The sequence below is a fragment of the Vulpes vulpes genome, chromosome 15 (genome assembly GCF_048418805.1).
Source record: "Vulpes vulpes isolate BD-2025 chromosome 15, VulVul3, whole genome shotgun sequence".
Taxonomy (NCBI): Eukaryota; Metazoa; Chordata; class Mammalia; order Carnivora; family Canidae; genus Vulpes; species Vulpes vulpes.
The window spans coordinates 37,569,766-37,582,127 of record NC_132794.1 but is presented as its reverse complement, the minus strand read 5'-3'; the positions used below and the strand labels follow the sequence as shown (position 1 = coordinate 37,582,127).

General features: G+C 33.6%; 1 protein-coding gene across 4 annotated transcripts in view; it reads right to left on the bottom strand.

Annotated features, from left to right (window-relative positions):
* Positions 1-12,362, bottom strand: part of CADM2 (cell adhesion molecule 2) — a 1,056,396-nt gene that overhangs the window by 83,252 nt on the left and 960,782 nt on the right. For all 4 annotated transcript variants that reach the window (XM_072738161.1, XM_072738162.1, XM_072738159.1 and 1 more), the window contains one exon: positions 5,318-5,496. In XM_072738161.1, the coding sequence (XP_072594262.1) occupies positions 5,318-5,496 (179 nt within the window). The remainder of the gene's footprint in view (positions 1-5,317; positions 5,497-12,362) is intronic.

Here is a 12,362-nt window from a genome sequence, read left to right as displayed (position 1 = left end):
TAATATCTGTGCATATAACTGTCTCTGAGTATTTTTGATATTTATTATTTACAATAAAAGCAGAGTGACATGAATATAGTAGTTGCATTGATTTTTAAAAGTTGAAAAGGCATACTTAATAGCTTGATACCTTTCACTAGACTAAAACACGCAGATATTTCTAGCACAATATTCCTTCTTACTATTGAAAATCTGAAACACTCTTTATGAGTTCTTACTTTTGAATGGTTCTTATTAACTACCAATAAAATGTGATGGACCTATAGAGTGTGTGTGTGTGTGTGTGTGTGTGTGTGTGTGTGTGTGTGATTTCTGAGGTAAATTAATCCTGGAAACAAAAAAAGCAACATCTTATTTTTCATCAGTATTCAATCCAATGGACACATGATCAAACAAACTATAACTGTCAAGTGATATTTTATAGATATCAAGTCAGTGACTGTCAGTAAACTGACATTACAGAAACATAAAGAAGCTTTTTATTATTTTTTACTTTCTGCTATGATAATAATAGTTATGGAGAACTTTACTTATTTTTATGTGGTCATTAAGATAAAATTTGCTAGAAAAGCAAAATATGTATACATAAAAGTAAAAATATGGAAGGATATGTGGTGGGTAATTTTATTCAAAACAGGAATAGTAAGTTAAAATAATGAAGAAGTAATGAATTGTTACAAAAGCTTATTCACACAAGTAGAAAAATAATGAAGTAAAGGATATTAGAACAGTGGTAAAATAATTTTAAATTTCATATAAGGGCTATTATGATAACAGAAAGAATATGTTTCAGGAGAGATGGGAAATATCATGCAGACTCTGAGCATCTGAAACAACTCTGAGTTGGGTTCTGAGTGGAGTGGGTTCTCCACTGAAACTCATTGGATTCCTTGGAATGCTCTCCTACGATCTGGGCCTCCCCATAGATGGTACTGCTACTGGTACAAGAAGAAATATACTACTCATTGTTTTCTGCTTGCATTGTATCTCTTCCCAAATCCTGTGGAGGGTTTTGAGGGTACAGATGATACCAAGGAGTTCCATAGGCTCTATTCTTCTTCCATTTGTATTTTGAGGAGTGGTTACAAATTTCTCTAGCATGAGTATAGTGTGAAGGGACTAAAAAGGTATTGGGAGTGCAGAGAAAGAAAAAAATTTCAGATTTGGAAGAGATGTACTGATTTGTGTATCTCACTCTCCAAATTCTTTCTCAAAATTTCCTGGGTGCTATATGTTTCTGACACTTTCAAAGAACAAACACTTTGCACTAGGTGATGACAAATAAATAGTAGAACTTGAGTTGCTTCTATCCCCAAAATAAGATTAGCCTAAGGTCATCTGTAATTCTCTATAGCCATCCCTTGTGTGATAACAAGATATCTGTTATGTTCCCTATACTGGAAGATGCATAACTGGGAAGTCCTTGCTTGGGAAGAAGATATTTTATCTAAATCCTCTGAACTTGATGTCACATTAGAGAACCAAGAGTAATTATGAATTTATCCTGCACTCTGTAGGTAACTAATTGTTATACTGTTGAATTGTTAAGATATCCTCTGTTGCCTAGTTAGCAAGAATTTACAATTTTCTCATTTTTCAATAGACATAATCTAATTTGTCCTCTGGGTAAATCTTCCCCTTCAGGGAAGATTTTGGGCACTAAATTGCATGCAACTCTTGGGTAAGATTTTTTACCAGAGCATTGGATTGAGATTCCCTTTGGTATCTTAAGATTACTAGTAATATAATGATAATAGTTTGATTTATTGCATACATATGGCCCTGGCACTTTGCTGCCTACTGCCATTTATGATGTATACCATTTGTCTTTGAAGAATTCAGAAGTGCTGTGTTACTATACAGATAGATATATAGATAGATAATTTTAATTCTAGACACTTGGACCACACTCTTAAAGACTCCAAATGGTTACACCATTATATGTCCATCCTCCTGTAATTCTTTCATTTTGGTATTATAACTACTTGAAAGCTTATCTTCCATGTTAAATTCCCAACTTGAGTTCTATTCACATTTATTCCTATAGTGCTTTTGCATTCAGTAGTTAAATGCTAAATATGTATTGGGTGAATTAATGAATTTTTCTCATATTCTAAGTTTTCCAAATAGTAAATACAATGGAGTAGTATGTTTAAAAACCACTAACATGGAAATAATCAGACCTTCTAAATAAATAAATAGCATGGTGGCAATGAAAACATGAGAATGACTTCAATATTTTTATACAGAAGCAAAAAACAAAAGAAAACAAAACACTATTCTGCTCATATGAATTAATAGTTTAACTAAGGTTACCAATTCAACAGATAAATTTTTCCATTGCTGAGCTTGTTAATGAAAAATGCTACTTTTTTCTAATGAAACTTATACAGAACAAATGTTTCATAAGCTTAATATTTTATCCTACAAGTACTTGTATGCTAAATTTCTTTAAACCTTTCACTGAGGGTGAATTGTAGACTGGCAGTTTCAAATCACCATCTGTAGTTCTAAGGCTGAAATTTGTAAAGGTATAATTAGGAGGGGGAGAGAAGCTCTCCAGTGTCCACAACACAAAATGTCAATGCTGTTAACAATTAAATGTGATAACATTTAAATAATGTACTTCCACTGACACCCAAAGAATAAAATCTAATCATTAGGATGGCATCTAGATAGCAGATGATTTCACAGGAAAGTGTTCAGACCTCCATCAAGTTAAGAATCAATAGAACCTAGGCAACTGTGGTAGAGTCAAAGACAGCCTCAGCTCATGAAAGGCCTTTCTGTGCTAGAGCTATATTAAATTATCACAGCTAATGTAAAATCAACCTTGGTGTAAAAGATAAAAGGGTAAAGTTCTCACAAATGATCACTTATCACTCCATTCCGAAATGCATACAGCATTCATTATAGATCGAAATGCCACTCAAATTTCATCATTTAGTAGGGTTTTGAAACAACCAAACCATTAACAGAAGAGAGTAGCTTTTTATATTTATACAACCAGTGACTAATGAAACATTATACCCTATGTGCGAAGAGGGAAAAAAAACAACAACTTTATTTTGTAATGAGCCCAATTGGAGCCCTTTGAAAACACAGTGTAATACGGTTTCACTGTTTCATCGAACCTCTCATTACTTGTGTCAATAATCCTAGGTAAACTACTGTTGAACTTCACAGCATTTATCTAGCAGCATGAATAACATTAATCTATGGGGTGCTTTTGATGAATTGTAGTTCAAAAAGCAAAGCCAAAAATGACTTCTTACAAAGTGGTTAGGGAAGTATTTATTAGAAATATGTCAACTGCCAAATACCTAAAGGTGGCTTGGCTATTTAGAAAATCATGCTGTTGGCTAGCTTGCAAACACTGGGAAAACATATGCATTTGCTCCACTTGAATTATTAAAAAAAAAAAAAAAGGAATGGTATACTTTTCATCTAAGTATATTATTTTTCTATCACTTCCCTTCTAATTCTTTATATTCTTTATGTCATATTGCTGTCGACACAACGTGACATGCTATACAACATGCCCTCAGGTTCCCAAGAACTGTTAGTGAGAACCACTTAGAAAGCTCAAAGTGAATCAGACTTCACTTCCATGGCTGCACAATCTACACATATAGGTCAGCATGAACTCAGAGCTACTCTTGGGTCTCGCTCCAAGGATCTAACTTATCTCCTTGACACACTTAGTGCTGTTATACTCTTTCCAGCGGTAAGCCTGTTAGGGTGTGTCTACAGGGCTTTAACACATTTAGTTCCAATTTATGAGTTTAATTGGATTAGGCTGATGTTTCCCAAAAGTTGTAATCCGCACAATTCATAGGATGCTAGAAATTGATCTTCAGCTATATCATTCAAGGGCTTTATATGTGGACAGTCTATTTAATGCAAGCCTTCATTTGCCTTCAATAGCAAAGTGGTATTAAGAATTGAGAGACTGCATACATTAAAGTAATTTGAGAATAGGTAAGTTGTATATTGATTTAATATATTCTTTTTCTCCAATTTTAGCCTGCATCATAAAATAAGTACCTGGGGAATAAAACACAAACTGAATTAATTGTTTTTCCCTAAAATAAAATTTCTTCACAAAGAATTAGACTTTACTCTCTCCCCCCAAATTCTTTTTTGGAAAGGCACAGAACTAATTCATGCTTCTTATAATAGTTTTAAATTATATTTATGGGAAAGATATCAAACAAATATAGTCTCTCCATGGTTTGTAAGAGACACTGGATTTATTAAAGCATCATGTTTTATAAAACACTCTTTTGGAATTCTGTAATATTACATAAAACACAATAACTGTCTTAGAAAACATTTTCATGGTGAAATATGCGGAAGATTTTACATTCTTTCTTTTTTAATTTTATTTATTTATTCATGACAGACACAGAGAGGGAGAGAGAGAGGCAGAGACACAGGCAGAGGGAGAAGCAGGCTCCATGCAGGGAGCCCAACATGGGACTTGATCCCCGGTCTCCAGGATCACACCCTGGACTGAAGGCGGCGCTAAACCACTGAGCCACCCGGGCTGCCCGATTTTACATTCTTTAATGCTTCTTTCTCTTGGAAATTCACAATATACCCTGGCATATTTAATAACCCCTGAGAAGTCTTACAATAAAGAAACCTGACTAATTTTTTATTGCATTATTTATCAATCTCATAAAAATTCATCTCTATCTAACAATATGTTAAAGCTATTTCACGAACAACAATTGTGGCTTCTCGAGGTTTGGAAAAACAGAGATTGTCTCAGTCTTGGGTACAGAAATTTCTTTCTGGCATTTTGTTATATTTAGTCAAATTGTGATATTAGTGCAGGGAAAAAAAGTGTCTGCGACTATTTAAAATAATTGCTCATAAGAAATTAATGTAGTTATTAATAGTAAACACATCTGTCCTTGCTACATCTCAGCAACATACCATAGAGAGTACATAGTATATTTTTATGATATTACAATCAAAATTAACTTAAAGTAAATATAGCTTTCATGATTGTGATTTATAAGAAAAGCATTTATTTGCAAAATTTAAAGGAAAACATTATTTACTAGTCACTAACAAAACATATATTTGCAATAAAACCTTTTACAAAAATAATTTTTATTTTTAGTGTGCTGTGATTTAATTTTATTAGTTTGACTTGGAAGACATTAATTGTGAATCTTTTATGAAAAGTCCTTCTGAAAGAAAAAGAAAACCTGTTTAAAATTTTGTTATTCTAAAGACTGTGATCTTAAAGTTTTTCAGGTCATTTATTTTTTTCACATATAATGAAGTCAAAAAAAGTACTCACCATGTACAATGAGAACATACTCTGCGCTGCTTTGGCCAATGGTGTTTGTGGCTTCACATCGATATGTACCATTATCCGTTTTGTTCAGGAAAAGAATGTTTAGCTCCCTACCACTCACAACCATTCGGTCAGGATCTGGCAATTCTCCACCATCCTTTGTCCACAAAACAGGTTCTGGCCTATTGGATTTAAATATGCATACAGAAAGGAAACATGAGAAAGTTTTCATATTATGTGAAGTAAATAAATCAAGCAATATTTATAAATATTTTACAATCATTTTGTGCATATCCATATGCTAACTTCTATAAGTTAGCATTGGTGGAAATATAAATTGGTATTGCCAATATGGAAAATAGTATAGAGGTTTCTTAGAATATTAAAACCAGAACTACCAGTTGATCCAGCAATTCCACTTTTGGATGAATATTCAAAGGAAATAAAATCACTATTTCAAAAAGATATCTGTATAGATATCTATAAGGTACCAAACAACCACCATGTTCTCACTTGGAAGATTTGGAGATTTAGCAAAAACAATTTAATTCTATTCTGCTTAACCAAGCAATCGTGTATTAAGGAACTAATTTGTTGAGTAATTATAGCAGTCCTGTGGCCCTGATCCTGATGCTAACTGCTCATACCTGTTATTTCTGGAGGACTGCTTTTTTGGGCTCCTAGAGTAACCTTTTCCAGAAGTACTTGGAATTATACCTTTGCACTTGAGGCTACTGTTGTGACACAGTTTTGCCTGAAACCACCTGAAGCTTTTTCCCCATTACCTTTCCTGCTTTTCTCACCCCCCTACATATTTTTCCTTGAAGTTCTTTCTTTTAGACTCCAGTTTTGAGATACAATTGACAGCTATACACTATAATGTATAATTGAATGATATGATGAATGTGTATGTTGAAAAATAATTACAATAGCTTTAGTTAACATCCATCACCTTATATAGTTATATTTTTCTTGTGATGAGAACTTTTAAGATCTATTCTCAGCAACATTCAAATAAATAATACAATATTGTTAATTATAGTCAGCATGATGTACATTACATTCCCAGGACTTATTTGTCTTATTTTTTTTAAATTTTTTTTGTTAACTTTTATTTATTTATGATAGTCACAGAGAGAGAGAGAGAGAGGCAGAGACATAGGCAGAGGGAGAAGCAGGCTCCATGCAGGGAGCCCGACGTGGGATTCGATCCCGGGTCTCCAGGATCACGCCCTGGGCCAAAGGCAGGCACTAAACCGCTGCGCCACCCAGGGATCCCTGACTTATTTGTCTTATAACTGGAGATTTGTACCTTTTGACTACACCCGTTTCTCCCACTACCCTATCCCCTGTCTCTGGACACATTTATTTGACATTACATTGGAAGTATTAGTCAGAGCAATTAAATAAAATAAAAATAAAAGGCATCCAAATAGGAAAGGAAGAAGTAAAACTGCCTGTATTTATAGATGACATGAAATTAAGAAAATCCTAAAGACTTTACCAAAAAACTGTTCAAACTAATGAATTTAGTAAAGTTTTAGATACAAAATCAATATATAAAATCAATTATTTTTCTATACATTAACAATGAACTATCAGAAAAAAAATTAAGAAGACAGTCCCACTTACAATTACTTCACAAAAGTAGGTGAAAAATCTGTATACTAAAAACTATAAGACATTGATGAGAACAATTAAAGAGAATACACACATGCTCATTTTTTGGAACCATTAATATTAAATATCCATACTACCAAAGTGGGAATATTTTATGCTAAGAAAAATGTCAGTCAGAGGAAGATGAATACCATGATTTCATTTATATGTGGAATTTGGAAACAAAACAAAAGAACAAAGGGACAAAAAGGAGGGAGGGAAGCAAATCAAGAAACAGATTCAATTGTAGAGAATAAATTGATGGTTATTAAAGGAAGGTGGGTGGAGGGACAGCTGAAATAGAAAATGAGGAATAAGGATTGTACTTGCTGTGATGAGCACTGTGTATTATATGGAAGTGTTGAATCACTATACTGTACACCTGAAACTAACATAACATTGTATGTTAAGTAACTGGAATTTAAACAAAAACTTAGAAACAAAACAAAATAAAAATAAATAAAAAGAGTCCGCACAGAATTGAAATTATTAACAAAAAGAAAAAGCAATTTAAAGAATAGGGAAAAACATTTTCAAATCTTGTATCTGCTAAACAGGTATATATCCAAAATACATAAGGAACTTGTACAGCTCAGTAGCAAAACAATGACCCAATTAAAAAATGCCAGTGGAATTGAATACATTTTCCCAAAGGGAACATACAAATAGCTAACAATTACATGAAAAAATGTTCAACATCACTCATCATTAGATAAATGCAAATCAAAACTGTAATGTAATATCACATCATACCTGTTAGAATGCCTATCATCAAAAAGTCTAGAAGTAACAAGTGTTAGAGAAGATGTGGAGAAAAGGGAACATTTACAGAGCATTGGTGGAAATATAAATTGGTATTGCCAATATGGAAAATAGTATAGAGGTTTCTTAGAATATTAAAACCAGAACTACCAGTTGATCCAGCAGTTCCACTTTTGGGTGAATATTCAAAGGAAATAAAATCACTATTTCAAAAAGATATCTGTATCCCACGTTCACTGCAGCATTGTTTATAATAGCCAAGACATGGAAAGAACCTAAGTATCCATCAATGGATGAAGAGAAAAAGAAAATATATTCCAAATATAATGGAATATTATCCAACCATTGAAAAAAGGAAACCCTACTATCTGAAACAGCATGGGTAGACCTTGAGGGCATTAAGCTAAGTGAAATAGTGAGACAGAAAAAGACAAAAACTGTATGATCATACTTACATGTGGAATCTAAAAAAATGTTTTATGAGCTTAGGGAAACTGATAGTTCTCTTTTGATTAAATTCTTGCAAAGAATTCCCATTTCAAAACCTGCTTATAGGAAAGAAAGAATAAATGAACCAGGAATTTCTGTCTTCAAATATTTTACATACTTTTGTAATTATTAGTTATAGGAATAGTTAATAATACCTACCCCATGGGCTGATAATGGTAGCTATCCTAGATATGTCACTAATAATTTCTACACTTCTCACAATAATACTATGTTTTTTTTTAAGAATACTTCCGATACAATTTTTTTAAATTTAATGAATGTGAGAATGTTGGCAGAGATGTTTCCAAACCCTAGTCTGACTCTGCAGTTAAGGCTTTGTCCATTACCTCTTGCTTTCTAACATGATTAATATTTTCCTACCTCTTATGTCTAACATTCTATTTAAACATGACTTTATTATATTAGAAATTATTTTTGAAATGGCTTTGATCATTTAAATTTGGTTGAAATATTTTACTCCCGTTTTGTTACTATAAAGACAATGAGGACATGTACCTTGATAAATGATGCCTATGACTATGGCAGCTTTTCTAAGACAGAAAAAAAATATATTTTTAAAAAAATTTTGGAGAATTGATAAAAGTTGTGGACCAAGGAATAAAAAGTTTAAGAAATAGTATCAAAACAAGCAATCAGCAATGTGATGAAAGAATCCGTTAGTTTGGGGCACCCAGATGGCTCAGCGGTTGAGCATCTGCCTTTGGCTCAGGACGTGATCCTGGAGTCCCGAGATCGACCCCCACATCAGGCTCCCTGCATGGAGCCTGCTTCTCCCTCTGCCTACATCTCTGCCTCTCTCACTGTGTCTCTCAAGAATAAATAAATAAAATCTTTAAAAAAAAAAAAGAATCCTTTAGTTTAAGTAGTAAAACATACTTGGGGAGAACAGAGAAGATAATCAGGACTGTACCCGTGAAACTTCTGAAAGGACATTTTATGGGAAAAAAAAAGAGACAAAGAAGCTAGTTATCCAAAAGAATTGGAAAATAAATTTATATCATCTGATTATATAGATAACTTACTTTCATAGTATCTTAAATAAAATCTAAACCATTAGTATTTCTCAACTTGCTTCATGTAGCCTACCCCCATCAGCTGGATGGTCTTGGAATTTACTAATTCTTATGTTAAAACTGATAGCCTGGATAACTGTGTACCTTGCACACTCTTAATATCCTTTGAAGAGGCAAAACTGTGACTCACTGCATATAAATGAAATACTATTAGAAGGTGTGTCCTTTCTACAAAGCCACATAAGGCCAACATTAAAATAACAGTTCTATTGAGGATAACTTGCATTTTAAAAGATTCATCCTTAAAATACTATTTAACAGAAGTCTTTTATTAAAAGGCAATATTTTCTTAATGTATAAATCAGAATTTTGAAACATACACAGATACGCATATGTATATACTTATGTATTTCCATACAATCAAAATTATACCCCACCAAGCCCAAACTGTCATAATTTTTTTCTGCTTGTGTTCATAAGATTTCAGTCTCCTCTTAAAGTATAGGACTCTGTAATCGTGTAAGTTAATTTAGATAGATATTTTTAAGGTGTGTATATAGAAATGAAGTTAAAGAACTATTTAAATTATAGTCTGTATTTAAAAAATGTTTTCTAGGGATCCCTGGGTGGCGCAGCGGTTTGGCGCCTGCCTTTGGCCCAGGGCGCGATCCTGGAGACCCGGGATCGAATCCCACATCAGGCTCCCGGTGCATGGAGCCTGCTTCTCCTTCCGCCTGTGTTTCTGCCTCTCTCTCTCTCTCTGTGACTATCATAAATAAATAAAAAATTAAAAAAAAATTTAAAAAAAAATAAAAAATAAAAAATGTTTTCTAAAAAATAATTCTCTTTTTTTGGGAATAATGAAAAAACACCTGCAGAAATGGTTAAGATTAGATTATAGTAGTGTGTGTCCCAACCAACACTGAACACTGCAGGATTCTTGATCCTACTGTGTATGGTAAATCTTCAAGGTGGAAAAAAAAAGTTAGCACCATAAGACACAATTTTAATGAAATGGAGGTTAGAGTTTATACATCGATTAAAAATACCCTACACATATTCCAATTAGTATTTAAAATGTTCAAGCTTCTTAATATCACCATAAAAATATTAAGTGGTTTAGCAATTCTTGATACAATTTGTGTTTCATCTTAATAAAAGGGCCCATAGGCTTTCTCTAATTGGAACCCAGAAATGATTGAGTTTCTTGCTGCAAATGAATAACAATCTTCCCTGCTGGTCAGGCAACCAAAGGAGATCATTTAAAAACTGGTTCCAGTCTATAGTTTCTATGTGATAAGGCTAAAAAACAGGAGTTACACCAGGAGTAACAGGACACTGACATGGCATCAGGCATGAGATAACACTACATAATTCCATAGAGAGGGCTTAATGTGGTCAGTCCAGTTTCCCCTGTAAAAGCCCGGATAATTAGAATTTGAAAATCGTCTTGTATGAAATGATATTTAGGAATCCTTTAAAAAAAAAAAAAGATTATTTATTTATTTATTTATTTATTTATTTATTTATTTATTCATGAGAGACACACAGAGGCCAAGACACAGGCAGAGGGAGAAGCAGGCTCCATGCAGGGAGCCTGATGCCAGACTCGATACCAGGACCCCGATACCACGTCCTGAGCCAAAGGCAGATGCTCAACCACTGAGCCAACCAGGTGGCCCAATATTTATGTTTCTGTCTATCAAAACTATAGGGATAAAAACATCTTTTTTTTTTTTCCTATGCACCTAATCGAGTTTTGCAGCTGTTCTTCATAGGGTGACAGAAAACAACAAAAAATAAAAGTGAAAAAAGAAACCAAACATGGTTGCACATTTATAGTCTGGTATTCTAAGGTTTTGGTAGAGTTTATTTACCTTAATAGATTTTCAGAAAAATCACTATTAATTTAGTATTCTGTTTTCTATATCTCTAAGATTCTCTGATATCTTTAATAATTCATTATTTATAAATTAGTGTTAGAAATGAATTGCCACAACTCCCTCAGACTAACAGCCTATTTTAGATCTAGAACTTGACAGAACCTCATTTCCAGTAAAACTCTTTATTTGGGGCGCTTATTCTGTAAAGTCAAACTATAGGAAGAGTCCCTCTAATTCTTCCAGCTGTATATGTATGTGTATGGGATCATTATTCCTTAGGTATTGATGGCAGTGGAATCTCACTTTGCCTTCTTAACTCTCATCCTCTTTCCCGCTCATGCTTGAGAAGAATAATAAAGAATAAGCAGATCAGATATAGAAAAGTAAGTGTCATGAAGCGCATCTCCTAAAAAAGAACTCTCCTGGTGTCTTGCAGAAGTAGATAGGGAGCAAAGGTCTTCCAAACTTTGGAACAGGTGCACTCTCCAGTATCTTCCTTTTCCCAAATGGCTATATCACCTGGGAGTGCCTTTTCCCTCATAAGCACAACACATGTTGGGCTCTAACAGTAAAACTAGTCTTATGGAAATGAAACTTATTTTTCCTAAATGAAGGAAAATAAAAGTTGCTGTAAGAGAATTCAAGTAAACACCTCGTTCTGGCTTGAAGAAAAAAAGAAAGAAACTTGCAAATGCATGTATCTTACATTTCTTTCATGTGAGACAAAGCAGGAACTTATATTTAATAACTTGGTGTCTGATATACTTAAGATTGTATGGCACATGAAGATGACTATTGCCTTTATTTCAGTTTAGAAATTCCCAGGTGGTAGGCAATGTGATTGAAGATGGAATACCAGGGAGATTTTTTTTTTTAGCCCAATGCTCCTCTATTTCCCATGACAGTTTCAATCTACCATGTGAGAAAGTGGGAGAAGTTACCTAAACATCTCAATCCCTTTTTCTGCTTTCAGCAAAATTATACCGAAGAGTCTATGTATAAAACTCTGCATTCATGCTATCAAATTGTTAGCACGATGGAGAGAGAGAAATTAAGTTCAAACTGCAAAATGAGTTTGACATTGAGTTCAAGTAGAAAACTTGAATTTATCGAGTTCTAGGAATAAGGACTTTGAGAGAATCTAGCCTTGGCCATTCTTTGTTGGGTGGATTGAAATTGCATCCATAAGCCACAGCTCAAACATTGCCAACCAAGTGAGGT